Source organism: Pygocentrus nattereri, chromosome 6, assembly GCF_015220715.1.
Source record: "Pygocentrus nattereri isolate fPygNat1 chromosome 6, fPygNat1.pri, whole genome shotgun sequence".
Taxonomy (NCBI): domain Eukaryota; kingdom Metazoa; phylum Chordata; class Actinopteri; order Characiformes; family Serrasalmidae; genus Pygocentrus; species Pygocentrus nattereri.
This window is the reverse complement of record NC_051216.1, coordinates 45,076,799-45,094,298: the sequence shown is the minus strand read 5'-3', so window position 1 is coordinate 45,094,298 and position 17,500 is coordinate 45,076,799. Positions and strand designations below refer to the sequence as shown.

General features: G+C 42.9%; 1 protein-coding gene across 1 annotated transcript in view; it reads right to left on the bottom strand.

Annotated features, from left to right (window-relative positions):
- Positions 1-17,500, bottom strand: part of kcnh3 (potassium voltage-gated channel, subfamily H (eag-related), member 3) — a 223,997-nt gene that overhangs the window by 11,362 nt on the left and 195,135 nt on the right. The window contains exon 11 of the mRNA XM_017702980.2: positions 795-1,009. Within this exon, the coding sequence (XP_017558469.1) occupies positions 795-1,009 (215 nt within the window). The remainder of the gene's footprint in view (positions 1-794; positions 1,010-17,500) is intronic.

Here is a 17,500-nt window from a genome sequence, read left to right as displayed (position 1 = left end):
ACATTAACAACTACTTGAGATACCACAACAGTGGCCTGGCAACACCTTAGCAACCACTATGGACACCATAGCAACAGCTTATCAATGCCCTATCAACCATCTGGGAACACCATAGCAGAACCTAGTAAGACATTAACAACCACCATGCACAGCATAGCAACAGCCTAGCAACACCCTGGAACATCATAACTGTTGACTTCCGGCGCCACTGTGGGTGGCAGCCTTTCCAGTAGCTCAGTCTATCTATCTATCTATCTATCTATCTATCTATCTATCTATCTATCTATCTATCTATCTATCTATCTATCTATCTATCTATCTATCTATCTATCTATCAAAGAAGAACCTAGTAACACATTAATAACTAACTGAGATACCATAGCAACAGCCTAGCAACACCCTAGCAACTACCTGGGATACCATAGCAACAGCCTGGCAACACCTTATCAACCACAGTGGACAACAGAAATCAGAAAACACAGTTCCTTAGCCCACTGTTGGGGGGCTTTATACCCCTCTGGCCAGTGCCCTGAGATGGTCATGATGACCTTAGGCTCAAGTTTGGCTTCTCCGGACTGTCTCATTATCCTGGTCAATGCTTTTCTAAGGAAATTATACAAGCCGTTAAACCACTGTCAGCAGCACTTTAACGCAGCCAAATCCACTCATTAGAAAGGGTGTCTGGACACTTTCGGACATGTACTGTATCTCTGTGTGTGGTCAGAGTTGAGTAGGATGGTTTTCAGCCCTGCCCCGCTGCATTGTGTGTTTGTGTAAGTGCGAGAGCCGCTCACATCCGCTCCGTTGCCCTCCCGCAGGTTGTAGGTGAGGTCGTGCTGGATTTCACTGACGAATTTCTGGGCGTACTCCGGGTAGAGGCGCAGCACCTCTCGCAGGCCCTTCAGGCTGATGTACTGCAGGTCACAGTAGGTCAGGGCCTTCACGTTAGCGTTGGTCTTAATCACCTGCTCCCTGGTCAGAGAGTCTGAGCCGATCAGGTCGCCCTTACCTGAGGGACAGAAGGAGACAGGGTTTAGGGCAGGGGTCTCAACTACCACAGCTTCGTCCGGCCCACTACATATTTACACATTATCCTCCAATTCTGCCTGAAAAGTTTTGCGGCTAAACATTCACATCTGATGGGTTGTTTGACCCACCAGACACTGTGGCTGGTTGAACTACATAAGAGATATTCGGATTAAACGCTGATGCATCATGATCATCAATGCAGCTCTTATTAGCTTAGCTATGAATCTAATTTAGACGGATAGTTAGTTAAATCTGCCCTTGTGGATTCATTCATAACATAGTGGCAGATACGGCACTTTAGAATTGAGTTATAAGTGGAAATGAATCTACTGAGACTTTATAATACTAGCAAATATAATTATACTAGCAAGTATTTTTGTACTAACAAGTATTATTATACTAACAAGTATTATTGTACTAATAAGTATTATTGTACTAATAAGTATTATTGTACTATTGTACTGGCTAGCATCAGTGCACATTAGCATAAGCCCACTGTAAATCAGTGACTGTAAATTCAGCGAATCAGTAAATTTTATAAAAGTTTCCCTGGTCATTGCAGACCTAAACCAGCAATAGTGTTTGTTTACATATGCAAAAAAAGTTCTTTGGTGACTTTTTACAGGTAAATTTAACTGCAAACTGTTTTTCATCAATACTGTTTTTCCCATTTTGGGCTGTTTGTGCATTTTATCTATAATAAATAAATAAATACATACATACTAATAATATTAACACAGCACAGGCCTGAAGGTTGTCTGGACTTTGCCCTCTGGCTTTGTCATCGTGAACTCGTAAAATAAAGCAGTGTCCACTACCTTGTTTGCTCATAACTGATAAAGGAGTTTCGGGTTATAAGCATCTTCAAACAACGATCGCTTCCTTTCTCTTTCCTTTGAACTTGCTATTATTTGGAAATATGAACATTTGATCCAGATGTCCAGCTGAACGTGCACCAGACAAACTCTGTGACAGATTTCAGGTTTCAGGACACACAACCTCCCATTATTTCACTGTCCAGTCAAACCGTCGTGTAAAAGTGCTTTTTCACATCGTCTGGTCAGTAAAATGGGAAGCTGTTATATAACGGTATATATTTAACAGTAGATTCAATCTGTCTAATCTCTTTTTTAGCCTCTTCCCTTCTGCCGCTTACAACCTTCCAGTCTTAACACCAACCAGCTACAGCTGTGTTCTCCCAGCAAACGGGGCTCCCGAAGCTGCCACTGGCGTTATGTTACTCTTCTCAAACCTTAGAACTGGACATTAGACTTTAAAGTATGTAACATTAATTGTTATGTCCTTAGCTGGGGACTTTACAGCCAGCCATCAAAATCACCACAGAGTCTACAGTCTACCATGTTTTATCTGTTATAATGGAGGTTTTGAAGGACACTTAGCAAATAACAAAACCGCATTTTTTGTGCCAGTTCATAAACGCCGGTCAGGCTTAACATCATGACCACCTCCTTCTTTCTACGCTCACTGTCCACTTTATCAGCTCCACTTACTGTATAGCTGGAATCTGTAGTTCTACAGTTACAGACTGTAGTCCATCTGTTTCTCTGATACTCTGTTACCCTGTTCTTCAGTGGTCAGGACCCCCATGGACCCCCACAGAGCAGGTCCTGGTGGGTCATTCTCAGCACTGCACTGACACTGGCTGTGTGGTGGTGTGTTAGTGTGCGTTGCGCTGGTGTGAGTGGACTTCCATATTTAGAAATCCGATTAAGAAATCTGAGGCTGGATTTTAGCTCAGTAATCAGATTTCTTAGTACCTGTGGACTCTTACTCTTACTTACTCTTACTTACTAGAGAAATTCTTTCAGATTTCTCTGCTGAGTCTGCGCAGGTGTGAAAACAGACCGGAAGTAAGCGAGTGGCAGTTTTTAAGGGTAAAGTAGCTGCATCAAGAAGTTTGAGTTTACGTTACATTTACGTCACGTCTTCTTTCGTGAGTTTACTGGCTGGTTATAAAGCAGAAATCAGATTACTGTCTGACTCTTGTAGATCCGGAGTGTTCACATTATGTGATTACTCAGTGCATTTACATTTACATTCACAGCATTTAGCAGACGCTCTTATCCAGAGCGACTTACAAGAAGTGCTTTGTCAATCTAGAGAAAGTATCTTTGCTGGTTACCAATAGCTTAGAGAGAAAAGACGGTCCTGAGCTCAGATACTGCTAGAAACAAGATGTCACTGCAGACACCAAGAGAAAAAGAACCAGAGTTGAACGCAGAACTCTGTGCCATTCAATGCAATACAATAACATAACAAAATAACAAAATACAATAAGTGTATATAAACAAGTTGATCGGGTTGCTGACAAAATCTGATTTTCTGCAGCTATCGGGTTATGAAGTGCCTGTAAACGCGCTCAGTGATGTATGGTGAAGATTGTTCTTCTGTGTTAGAGTGATTCAGTGCAGAGTCTTGAGTGTGCATTTAAATGTAAATATACACCGCCACTAGCTTGATGGTCCATAACATCGAAAACTACAGTGGAAAAACACATCATATATTGTCAAATTGCACAGGGCTGATAGAACATGGGGTGGTTTCAACACCTGATTTTAGAGTAGGTGAAAAAATCAATCATGCTACAAACATTAATTACATGATTAAAATCATTAATTACGCTAGAAATGTTTTTTGAAAGTTTCTGATAAACTTTAAGGCGGCTGGACGAAGCCAGTTAATAACGTTTAAAAGTTAAAGCCGTTGCATAACCCTGTTGGTCGTTTTGATCATTTAATTGTGTTTACAAAACAATGAAAGGTTGTTGCTATGGTGTTGCTCCAAGGTTGCTGCGGTAATCCAGTTTACTGTTAGGGCATCAATTGGTGGATGTTATATTGTTAATAGTGTGATGTTAGGCTGCTGTTATGGTATGTCAAGTGGTTTGTTAAAGCACTGTTGGGCCATTTCTATGTTATTCCAGATGGTTGCTATGGTATCCTAGGTGATCACTAAGGTGTTGCTACACCACTGCTATGCTGTCTCAGATGGTTGCTTGGCTCTGGGCTGGCTGTTGCCCAATGTTTGCTGAAGTCCATTTCTGTGGGATCCCAGGTGGTTGCTAGGGTGCTGCTTGACTGTTGCAATGGTATCCCAGATGATTGCTATGGTGATGCTAGTGCATTTCTGTTGCATCCCAGGTGGCTGCTAGGGTGTTGCTATGCCATTGCTTCGTTATCTCTGGTGGTTGCTAGGGGAGTGTGTGATTGTGTAATTAGAGTGCACAGTTGGTGGTGTGAATTTAGTGTATTATAGGGTAATAACTGCATTATTGCTGTGAATTAGTGACTAAATTGTGGAACTTAACTGGACAGTGCAGTAGCAGCCCTACTTAGGACTGAACACAAGTTTGCCGCGTGTACATTTACATGATTAAACTAAAAGCATCTGTTAATCATGTAAATGTACACGTGGCGAACTTGTGTTCAGTCCTAAGTAGGAAAGAAAGTTAGAAAAAGTGAAGTTGGGGAGAACTGAGGGCGTCCGAGTTGATGTGGTGGATAAAAATAGGCCTCAGTCTGGTGCGCTGGGGACTGTGGAAGCAATAACATATTCTGTAGTCTGACACGGTGTTTGTGTCAAATCAAATCATGCACTCCACACACACACACACACACACACACACACACACACACACACACACACACTTGGAGCAAGGGGACATCTCAGCCAGTCACGTGTGTGCAAAAGTGAGAAAACACTGCGAGCACATTTCTTAAAACGTTCATCTGATAGAAAACCTTCCTCAAATTCGAAATAAAATCTGCAAAAATCTGAGGGACAGTTTCAGTGAGTTTTCCTGAAAACAGCAATGCAATTCGCACATCACGCTGACCGTCAGGTCCTACTCTGTGCGTCCAGAGTGATTTGAGCGATGATTCAGTCAGTTATCCAGTTCAGAAACCCACCATTCAGATCCTGCGTTTAAACCTCCAATTAAACCCCCCACAGCAACGTATTCGGGGTGGAACTTCCTCTCGTGCATCAAACAGACCTCTGACTGACTCAGACTCTGCGTTTAGGGCTGATGATCAGAAATGTACAGCTAAATTCACGTAAAAAAAACGGCTGGGGCAGAAAAAATGTGAAAAAGGCAACAAATGCAGTTTTGCTTTGGACAGCCTCAATATGTAAATATAAAAAGAAGGACAATTTTTGTAACGTCCTCTGTTGGACGCTGGGACAATAGGACAGAGCTCACCGTTCCAACTCAATGGAGACGGTGAAGACGTTCCTGTTCCTAGACTTTTAGTCTTTGTTCACACAGCAGATAAAAGTGGCCCAAATCAGACACGCATGTGTGAACAACAAGAACACCGAATCTGACACTTTCAATTCTGATTTGAGACGCGTTCACATGTGGCACTGAAACCCAAACTGAATTCATGTGACTTTGATGTCAATCCAACTCCACATTGGTCATAATTTCGCACTGCTGAGACCTCAGAAATGTTTAGGCTGATGTTTCTGCACAGAAAAATTCTCACTGTTGGATCTGATTTAGAAAGAAACGTCTGAACGCCGCCGCAAGAGAACGAGGAAGAAGTGTCGAAGAAGAGTGAAAAAGTCTGATAGTTTAAAGAATCTGAGGACATGAACCACAGAAGTGACCGCGCCCTTTTTACGGCTCAAACACGTTCTGGGTGATATGAGCCCAGGTGTCAGTCAGTGAAGCTTCATGATGGCTCCTGTGATGCTGGCAACAATGAAACCGATCCCTGCAGGAGCGACTGCCGTGCAAAAATCTGATTTCTGTCACTTTTACCTGCTGTGAGGACGTAGTCGTGCATTCATCTCAGTGAGGAACTCATAGCCCCCTATACTAAGGAAGATATTTCGATGAATATGAGGCAGAAGGGTAAATGCTTTGTAGGTGTTTTTATTGAAAAGCCATTGGAAATGCAAAAATCAATCGTTTAACGAGGAGGCGAGGTGTCCCCAAACTTTTGACCAGCAGTCTGCATTGACGGATATGTTGATAACTAAAATAAGCCTCCTCTGTGGCCAGAAACACACACACATCTCAGAAATCCAGCACAAACACACCGAGACTCGGAGCCGAGCGACTGAAGGAGACGTGGAGAGTCATCGTTTTAATTAAAGCTGTCATGTATAATGACTCTCTTCATCTAGATTCCCAGCCTCCTCTCCCTGCATGATTTCAGAGTTATTGTGTGTCAAAGTAACTGAGGAGAGAGAGAGAGAAAAAGAGAGAGAGAGACAGATACAGACAGAGAGAGAGAGACAGACACAGAGAGAGAGAGAGAGAAAGAGAGAGAGAGAGAGACAGATAGAGAGAGAGACAGACACACACAGACAGAGAGAGAGAAAGAGAGAGAAAAAGAGAGAGAGAGACAGACACAGAGAGAGAGAGAGAGAGAGAGAGAGAGAGAGACCGAGAAAGCGAGACACAGAGAGAGAGAGAGAGAGAGAGAGAGAGAGAGAGAGAGAGAGAGAGAGAGAGAGAGAGAGAGAGGAAGACAGAGAGAAAATTAAACAAAATTCAAGCATAACTTTTTCTCAGGCCACATTTTGTGCTTTATTATTTTTTGTACTTGGTGTATATTAAATAAACAGCATTAAAATGTGCAGAAGTGTGTTCTCTGTAGAGGAGAGAACACACTTATCTTCACTCAGTCAACAAAACATTTATGGTAACATTAATAATTATGAGATACTAAGTGAACATTTTTTTCCTTATTATTAGTCCAGAGCCAGAGCCAGAATCTCATATGAGGAAATTTTTCACATAATAATGACACAGTAAGTCATTCTTATGGGAAGATATAATTATGAGAAACTTCCTAATTAATGTGAGATTGTAAGTCATAAATGAGATGTCATAATTATACGATAGTAAATCATAATTATGAGACAGCAAATCATTACAAGGTAGTAAGTCATAATTATGAGATACTTTTTCTTTATTGTGAGACAGTGAGTCATTACTGAGATAGTAAATCTCATGGTGAAATCAAGTGACAAGCATGTTTCATACTTTATTTTTACATTATATTTGTAGTAAACATTTACACTACTTAGAACCCATGCCTGAGGTTATCACGCTGATATTATTTAACTTTAGCGAACAGAGCACCAAGCACGTGGACATTATGCAGTGCTACCTCACTAAATTGCCTCAAATCTCTTTAAATTCTTCCCCAGCCAATCTTTGGTGAGGCTTTACTGGTAGGAAGACTGGTGCTGTTGAAGTGTGAATGCAATGCAGACCAAAGATTTGCACGAGAGGCTTGTTTGAAGTCATAAAAGAACCATGCATGGCCTTGAAGAACAATGTATGTCATAAAATCTGGCCAATCAGTTGTGACGCTTTACTCACATGACTTGTGTTTATGTCAGTGTGAACGCAACACGACCCAGGACTAAAACGCAAAGCGACGCATCATCTTCTGCTTTGGTCCGAACTACTGAAGTGCCTTTTTACTCTGACAAATCTGGTGGTTGGTCAGTATAGTGGTTAACACCATTGCCTTCTACGCTGTAGACTGGGGTTCAAGCACCCTACACTATACCAATAAGGGTCCTTGGGCAAGACTCCTAACACCACCTTGGCCTCCCTGTGTAAAATGATCAAATTGTAAGTCGCTCTGGACAAGAACGTCAGCCAAATGCCGTAAATGTAAATCTCTAAGTCTGAATGGTGTTTGAGCAGTTCTGGGTGTTTCTGCTAAGCGTTTGAAACTCTGGCAGTGACACACTGAGACAGCTGCTTCTGAATGACATCAATTAAACATTTCAGTCACACTTCAACAGTCATTTGGCCTGTGCAACATGAACAACATATTCAGAGTTTGTGAAAAGCCATTGTGCGCTTGAGTGTCTGTCTTAAATAAATGATGCGTCGATTATGAAAATGGCTCTTTTGTGTTGGTAACATTGACTAATCACTGCAGTCTTGGTTGGATTGTGGGAATGCATGGAGCGTTTTATGTAGCTCTCTTTCTGCACTCTTACTTTGCATTGTATTCACAATTTAGCCTCTGTTTTTCATGTATTCTTCATAAATTCATATTGACCCCTCATATTGACCCTTATGTGGGTCAGGTGGTCAGATAGATGTGCCTGCAGGGTCCACTCTTTGCAAGGTGAGTCTGTGTGGACGCCATCCAGCCATCACCAGAACAAGGAGCTCTGTTTGTACAATAAGCTCAGGCAATGAACTCTACCAGTGATCCATTGGTTGTGTTTCTGCCTGTCCACTTTAACTTATTAATATCTGCCCCTAGAGCTGGTCATAGTGAAATGGCTCAGGGTATGAAATTGGAGCATTTGGTGGGTCAGGAACACTGTCTTTAAACAAAGTTTGTCGCAGCATCCACAAATGTAAATTAAAACTCTACCAAGTAAAGAAGATAACACATACTAAACTACAGGGTCCAGAAACACTGCCGCCTTCTCTGGGCCCAAGCTCATTTAAGATGGACTGAGGCGAAGTGGAAAAAGAGGAGGAACCATCTGGCTTGTTATCAGCATACAGTTCGAAAGCCAGCATCTGTGATGGTTTGGGGGCGCATTAATCTGTGAGAGCACCATTAATTTTGAACGATATATACAGGATTTGGGGTGACATATGCTGCCATCCAGACAACATAATTTGACAGAAGGTCTTGATTATTTCAGGAAGACAATGCCAGCCCACATTCTGCATGCAGTTACAACAGCATGGTTCTGTAATAAAAGAGTCCAACGCTAAACTGACCTTCCTGCAGACCAAACCTGTCACCCTTTGAAAAAATTTGGCACATTATGAAACAAAAATTATACATAAAAGGAGAAACTTTAAGGAGCTGAAATCCTATATCAAGCAAGAACAGGAAAACCGAAGGACATTTTAAGCAGCTGGGTCAAAGCTTTTAAAAAAAAGGATGAGGCCAACCTTTATTTATATGTAGACGGATGCTGTGGGAAGGAAAACCTGTATCTCCATTTTTGGCATGTTTCAGTTTTTGACATAATTTGAAAATACCTGTTGTCCTTTACATTGTGTGCACATTGCATGAAAAATGGTCCAAAAGAAATGACCAAAAATTACTTGGAAAAAATTCTGGTTCCACTGACTTACATTAAAAGTAGGTTTTTTCCTTCTGCTGCCATTTTGGAAATATGGTTTTCTTCCGACAACAGCGATATGGTGCTCAAAAATGTTCATATATCTTTCAGAGTTACTTGAATGAATGTTGCCCATGCCGTGTACACCATACAATGACAGATGCTGACTTTTGAACTTTACACTGGTAACAATTTTTGATGGCTCTTTTCTTCTTTGGCTCAGACATCACAGCTTTAATTGTACCATAAACAGTCTGAAAAGCAGACAATACACATTTCCATTGGACACCAGTCTGTTTTAGAGGAGCTTGAGCCGAGAAAAGGTCTAGATGTTGCTGACATAAGGCTTCTGCTGTCTGTAGTATAGTCTTCGCTTGCATTTGTGAATGCAGTGACCAATGTTGCTTATTGACAAAGTATTCCGGAGATCATGTTGTGAAACAGCAGTTTGTCGACACCTGCTCATTTATTGTTTCTTCAGAAATAAAGGGTATTAATGGGGAGTTTGTTGGCTTTTGTTGCAGTAACAGCCTCTACTCTTCTGGGAAGGCTGTTGGAACATTGCTGTGAGGATTTGATGGCAGCCACAAGAGCATCAGTGAGGTCAGGTACTGATGTTGGATGATCAAATCTGGATCTCCAACTCATCCCAAAGGTACTGGATGGGGCTCCATCGCTCCAGAGAACCACTGCTCCATAGCCCAGAGTGGGGGCTTTGATACGCCTCTGGCTGATGCTGTGTAATGGGCATGATTACCTTAGGCCCAATGTTAGGAGGGCCTAAGTAGCCCTCTACCTGATTTGACATTGGGCATGGTGACCTTGGGCTGATGTGTGGCTGCTCCAAAGTGTACCATTCTTTTGGTCAATATGGCAATCAGGCTCAGTCATGGGCCTTGTGACCGGAAGGTCACTGGTTCAATCCCCCGAGCTCACAGTACATGACTGAAGTGCCCTTGAACAAGGTGCCTCCCAACTGCTCCCAGGGCACCATGGATAGGGCTGCCTACCATTCTGGACAAGTGTGCTCACTGCCCCCTAATGTGTGTGTGCTCACTAGTGTGTATGTGGGTGTTTTACTGCACGGATGGGTTAGAATGCAGAGGTGAATATTCCCTATTTTGGGACTAATAAGGGTCACTTAACTATCTAAATGCTTCTCTATGACTGTACGTCCACAACTAAACAGCTTTGTTGATACTTTTGGGAACATGTGAACCGAGAATCTCCTTTTCAATAACCGTCCGGCAGTGATACGTGCTTCAGAAGTTCATGTTTCATAAAATGTTTGTGACTGAGAGGGAGCGCTACCTGTGGGGGTGAACTGATATTGATGTGCTTATTTCAGTCTGTTCACTATGTTCTCTTCTCTCTCTCTTTCTCTCTCTCTCACACTTTCGACGTGTGTATGGATCTATGGCTTTCCTCTTCTGGCCCGTATTAATAATCAAAGTGCTTTAATAATGCAATGACTATCAATTATTAAGCTTGTGGGGCGGATGTGGACCGGCAGTACGCCAACATTTGATTTGATCAGGCCAACAGGGCTTCAGTGTCTGGAAATAAACACACACACACACATCTGCCTTCAGCACGTGTGTGTCATTGTTCATGAAGGCCATTAATTCTGCTCCCTGACCTTTCAGTATCTCTCCATCCACATTTACTTGACTTTACTAGATACAACTAAAGCAATTCATTTTAATAATGATGGAAAACTACAATTGATTATCTCTAGTGTGGGGCATCTGTATTGTAAAATCAGAATTGTAAAATAAATAAGAGATTTCAGAAGACGTTTTTCAGGAGGTCTGATATAAGAAAGGGAAGAGTTGCCAAAAACAAAAGTTTCCAAAACTGGAGTTCAAAAAATGATTAAAATATACGAAAAATGGGATGTCTAACAACCACCTGGGTGTCACGATTGGCCCCTCCCAGTCCTGTTCATGTTTCGGTTTGGCCCATGTGCATTTGTTTTGGTTTAGCCCCCTTGTTTCATGACTCCGCCCCGATTGTCTCCGCCTGTTTTCCACCCGTCCCTCATTTTCTATGTGTATTTAAGCCCTGTGTTTGCCCCTTGTCTTCGTTTGAATCTCTGTTTGCTTTGTTGGTGTTATCTGCTGTGTTGGTTGTGTTGTTTGTACTAGTCTTTGTACTGTTCAGCTTGTTGGATTCTGGTGTCTGTCATGTCTGTCCCCCGATCAATCCATGTTGGATCTCTGACCCTGGACTGTCTCGACTATGACCCTGGATATGCCCTTAATAAATCTCACTTATCTCAGCACATGCATCCACCTCCTCACTCCCCGTTACACTGGGAGACCTGATAGACACCAAAACTACCACCACCAGGTTAACAGCACCTAAAGCTTTCACCTTTGAAAGAGGAGAAAAATCAAGCTGATTCAGTTCTGAAAAGACAAGCGTTTTTGTTGTGACGACTGGCTTTTTATGCCTCAAGTGTTGCAGGTGATATTGGGAGGCGGAGCTCGGACATAATCGGCTCCCGACACACACTGGCAAGCAGGTGCTCGGGGCTCTTTAGAAGGATTTCCAGTGTGGAGAGCTGTAGCCTCTTTTTTCTTTATCTCTCTTTACTGCAGGTTTTTTTCCAGCCACCTTGGCGCTAATGCTGCCGGGGGTCCAGTGAATGTGCTTTGCTGGGAAGGGCTTTAACCATTAGTGGTTGGCTGTCTTTAGTAGGGCTATCTTTGTGGTTTGCAAACCATTTTTAAAACCCACATAATGTGAAAATAAAGACAACTTCCACTCGCCGTCTCGCCCAGTAGGCCAGTCCATAATAACATGGGGTCTCATCCATTAATGTTTTGTTGTTTGTTTTGGCTTTTGTTTTGGTGTCTTTTTCCTGGCTCGCTCTCCTGGTAACCTGAAAATGTTCCCCTTTCAGCATTAGGCTCATATGGTTGGTTTGGATTTGTTTTGGTGAGATAATTAAACCAGACAGCTCGACTGTGAGACAACTCAACACTTTGAAAGGATGTTTAGCTGCCAAGAAGCCTTCGCTGAGAAAAGGAGATGGACACATCAAACAAAGAAACTGAAGAATGGACTGACCACCCCAGAGTCCGGACCTCAACGCCACTGAATGAGTTTGAGATTATTCAGATTGTGAGAAGGAAAAAATTCAACCAACTTCTAAGACTGAACCACAAAAATGACACTATTTCCTTTGTGCTACTGTATAAATGTGAGAAATGAGCTGTGATCCTGTGTGCGTGTGTGCGTGTGCGTGTGCGTGTGCGTGTGTGTGTGTGTGTGTGTGTGTGTGTACATGAATGTGCTCATGCTTTGCAGCCCCACTCTGCTGTCTGGCTTCCACTGTCTCAGGCAGTAGGACTGGGACAGTGTGCACAAAACCAGGTCATGAATGTATGCAGGTGCAAAGCTTGCCATTCTTAGAAGATGAAAGGAGATGAAGTTCAACTGTAAATCATTTACAGTCCACCCATGTTCCATGGAAGATGAGAGTGACAGTGTACTGTCACTACTATCAGATGGGCAAAGGAGAGACATGCATAGAGAGAGAGAGACAGAGAGAGAGAGAGAGAGAGAGAGAGAGAGAGAGAGAGGGAGAGAGTGAGGGAGATGGAGATGGAGAGAGAGAGAGAGAGGGAGAGAGGGAGAAAGTGAGGGAGATGGAGAGAGAGTGAGAGTGAGGGAGAGGGAGAGAGAGCAAGAAAGAGAGAGAGAGAGAGAGAGAGAGAGGGAGAGAGAGATGGACATGGAGAGAGAGTGTGAGAGAGAGTGAAAGAGAGAGAGAGGGAGAGAGAGCAAGAAAGTGAGAGGGAGAGGGAGAGAGAGTGAGAAAGAGAGGGAGAGAGAGCAAGAGAGAGAGAGAGAGAGAGAGAGGGAGAGAGAGGTGGACATGGAGAGAGAGTGTGAGAGAGAGTGAAAGAGAGAGAGGGAGAGAGCAAGAAAGTGAGAGAGAGAGAGAGAGAGGGAGAGGGGGAGAGAGACAGAAAGTAAGTGAGAGAGAGAGGGAGAGCGAGGGAGAGAGAGAGAGAGAGGAAGAGAGAGAGAGCAAGAGAGAAAGTACAGAAGGTCATGGACTTGAAGACAGGAGGAATAGAACATGCTGATGGTGAAAATGCAGCTTTTTCCCTAAAGATATGAGACGTGTCCTCAGAAGCCCTCAGTGAGGAACCAATCTGAAGCCCTACAGTAGTAATAATAGTGAAGACACCAAAACAGCGAAATAACACCTTTAGAATTAATACAGTCTTAAATAACGGCCCTCAAATTGCACCAGATCTATCTAGATGCACTTCATGTAACTTTTGGCAGAACGAAAACAAATGATTATATCTCGTCATTTTCTCTGCATATTATGGTGACAGTTGTGTGGCTCGTACCAAAAATAGTCACGATCCACTTACTTGCTTTTGTTCTATAGCTTTAAGACTGATATGTATAAACAAGCCTGTGTTCTGATTGGCTGTTTCGTATCTCATTCAGAAATCAGTGCAGGCTGACACACTCCTTATAACTTCAGTGTGAAGGGGTGGAGCTAAGCTGTACTTGTTTCTACACTCACAGTCCATCTTATCAGCTCCACTTACTGTATAGCTGCACTTTGTAGTTCTACAGTTACAGACTGTAGTCCATCTGTTCTCTGATACTCTGTTACCCTGTTCTTCAGTGGTCAGGACTCCAACAGACCCCCACAGAGCAGGTACTATATGTGTAGTGGGTCGTTCTCAGCACTGCAGTAACACTGCACTGGTGGTGGTGTTGGTATGTGTTGCACTGGTGTGAGTGGATCAGACACAGCAGTGCTGCTGGAGTTTTTAAAGCGCTGTGTCCACTCACTGTCCACTCTATTAGACACTCCTACCTTGTCCACCTTGTAGATGTAAAGTCAGAGACGACAGCTCATCTGCTGCTGCACAGTTTGTGTTGGTCATCCTCTAGTCCTTCATCAGTGGTCACAGGACGCTGGTGGCTGGATATTTTTGGTTCTCAGTCCAGCAGCGACACTGAGGTGTTTAGAATCTCACTGCAGTGCTGAGCACTGATGAAGGGTGGTTTGTGAGATGTTTCAGGGACGTGTTTACAGAACACATTTGGGTGACTATTGACTTCTAGTGTTAGCGCTGTTACCCTTGTAGCTCCATTGCTAAACTAAAGAAGCAAAATCTGCTTACCAAGCATTTCTTGGCTAATCAACTCCACCTGAAATAAGCGAGAAGTCATGTACGTTTGCCTTCCCTTTAATTTCCGAACAGTACATATTAAACTTGATGAGCTCTTTAACATCTCAGAAATGGAAATGCACCGTGTGCTCGAGTGAGAACGCTCAAATTCATTTCACAGCCATAATTTATGAGCTTAACCACTTTCACAGTAAATGTAAATTGGCTTCAGTCAATGAGGAAAAAGACAAAGACGAAGCACCTGAAGAGTAATTAATGGCGTTGTCCCTAATAGGCTGCTGCCAGCTCTACCCTGAGGGAGTAACAAGCTACTGCAGAGCTTCAGTGAAACCATATTTCAACCTGCACTTACCAGAATCCCATCAGTATGACATTAATATTTCTATGAGAAATATTTATTAATATCTAGTGAAGTTTTTCCTCACCATACTGAGCCACGTTACGCGTCTCGGTTATACATTTTAAAGGGCTCATATCACGAAAAACTGTTTTGGAATAAACTGTTTGATCTAGTGTTTGGCTCGTTCTCCATTTGGAGCGGGAATTCAGGAAAACACATGTTTAAAAAATCGATCCCTCATCCCAAAACTAAATAATCTCAATACGTCCGTTAACATCTCCTATTATCATATACGCAAAAACTAAAGCTTAACGCAGAACATATTTAGTCACTGGTGTTGTATGAATGTGGTGTAACACCATTAACGGCGACTACAGTGACCTTCTGGTTTGGGGCAGTGGTGGGCTGGAGGTTAGGGATCCAGCCTCGTGACCGGAAGGTCGCCGGTTCGATCCTCAGAGCCGACAGCACGTGACTGAGATGTTCTTGAGCAAGACGCCTAACCCCCAACTGCTCCCTGGGCGCTGTGGATTGGGCTGCCCACCGCTCTGGGCAAGTGTGCTCACTGACCCCTAGTGTGTGTTCACTAGTGTGTATGTGGTGTTTCACTTTGTGGGTTAAATGCGGAGGTGAAATTTCCCCGTTGTGGGACTAATAAGGGTCACTTAAATCTGAGGATTTTGTAAATTGGCTACTCATTGGCGGCCTCATCAGGTGACCTTGTGCAACTGTTTAAAACCAGTAATAAAAGTGATGTCTGTCATTATTTTGACAAACTTTAGTTACGCAGCCATTAAAGCACAGGACACCAGTGACACACAGAAGTTCTGAGCCGCCTGATAAACAAAACTAGTAATAAAGTAATGAAATATAGTGTAAGTCTGACTCGCCTTCACATGCCTCGAGATGCTTCCTCTCTGATGAGCCTCGACCCAAAGAGGCAGTTTAACAGAGCTGAAAAATACATTTTTCAGTTTTTGGCATAATTTGAAAATGTCTGTCGCCCTTTACAATGTGCATCAATGTCCTGGTGAATGGACCGAAAGAAACGGCCCAAAATGACTTCTTAAAAATTCTGGTTCCATTGACTTCCATTAAAAGTAAAGTGTGTTTTTTCCTTCTTCTGTAAATTTACCATTTTGGAGATACGAGGTTTTCTTCCAACAACAGCGACATATCAAATAATTCGGCCTACAGCAGTTCGGCTGTGCCAGCCTGGACTGCTTTCTGAATGAGGCACAATATAGGCTAGCCAATCAGAACAGAGCTCATCTGCATACCAGGCACAGTAACAAAAACAACAGAATTCTGAGGTTGGAAAACGGTCAAGAACCCAGGGAACAAACAAAACAAGACAAATGCAGGACACGACCCTCCATCATTCAGCGAAGTGTCCTATGTAGCGAAAAGAGAAAAAGGGCAGCTGGTGATGAGTGACAAGCCCCTCACTGTAAACCCAGCCATGAGGGAGAGTGGCACAAGGTGTTTAAGTATTAAAGTGCGTCAGGTGGCCTGCTGAGCCCTCTATCTGTCCAGTCAAGCGTTAGAGACAGGCACACAATAGCTGACTGTCAGGAGCTACAATGTGGTAGCTGATTGTGTGACCCAGTAACGTTCAAATACCGACCGTCGTCCACTGTAAGTGCTCTACACTGAGGAGGAACAGCCACGCGTCACACTCACCGGCACGGTGCTCTATAGGCTCATTGTGCGCAGGCAGAGAAGTGATGACAGGTCCGACCTGGAGGCCCCGGAGATTTTCAGCATTATTCATATCATATCATTACGTCCTTCTTGAACTTCTGCCATGAGCTTCATAAGAGCAAAGCACCATGAACCTGGTCCTGGAACTTATACCTACACTGATCTACTAATCCACCATGTTCTAGCTAGCTGCATGTGTTCAACAATGTCCTACATATGCTATCCTGTTTGGGTTCCACTATGTTCTATATATACACCATCCTGTATGAATTCAACCTTATTCTACAGTGTATCTACCACTATACCTTCCACCACGTTCTACATCTATCGTCCTGTGTGTGCTCCACCACGTTCTACATCTATCGTCCTGTGTGTTCCACCACGTTCTACATCTGTCATGCTATATATCTTCCACCACGTTCTACATCTATCATGCTATATGTGTTCCACCATGTTCTACATCTATCGTCCTATATGTGTTCCACCACATTCTACATCTACCATCCTGTATGTGTTCCACCACGTTCTACATCTGTCATGCTATATGTGCTCCGCCATGTTCTACATCTCTCATCCTGTATATGTTCCACCATGTTCTACATCTATCATCCTGTATGTGTTCCACCATGTTCTACATCTATCATCCTGTATGTGTTCCACCATGTTCTACATCTATCATCCTGTATGTGTTCCACCATGTTCTACATCTATCATCCTGTATGTGTTCCACCATGTTCTACAGTATATCTACCATCCTGTGTGATTTCCACCATTATTCTTCATATCTATAATCCTCTAAGGGTTCTACCCATTACTTAACTCTAACACAGCTGATCCATCTGAACTCTTAGGGAGTTTCTCCTTTTGAGACTTGGTTCTTTTTAGTGTTCCTTTCAGATGCTCTTTGGGAGTTCAGTGGTTCTTCCATGTGCTCTTATAGAGTTTCTCCTTTTGAGCCTGGGTTCTTCTTAATGTTCCTTCCTCATGCTCTTAGGGAGTTTCTCTTTTATTCTCTTGGTTCCATTTGATGGCCCTTCCTCATGCTCTTAGAGAGTTTCTCCTTTTGAGTCTTGGTTCTTCTGGATGGTTCTTCCTCATGCTCCTTTTGAGTCTTGGTTCTTCTTAGTATTCCTTCCTCATGCTCTCAGAGAGTTTCTCCTTT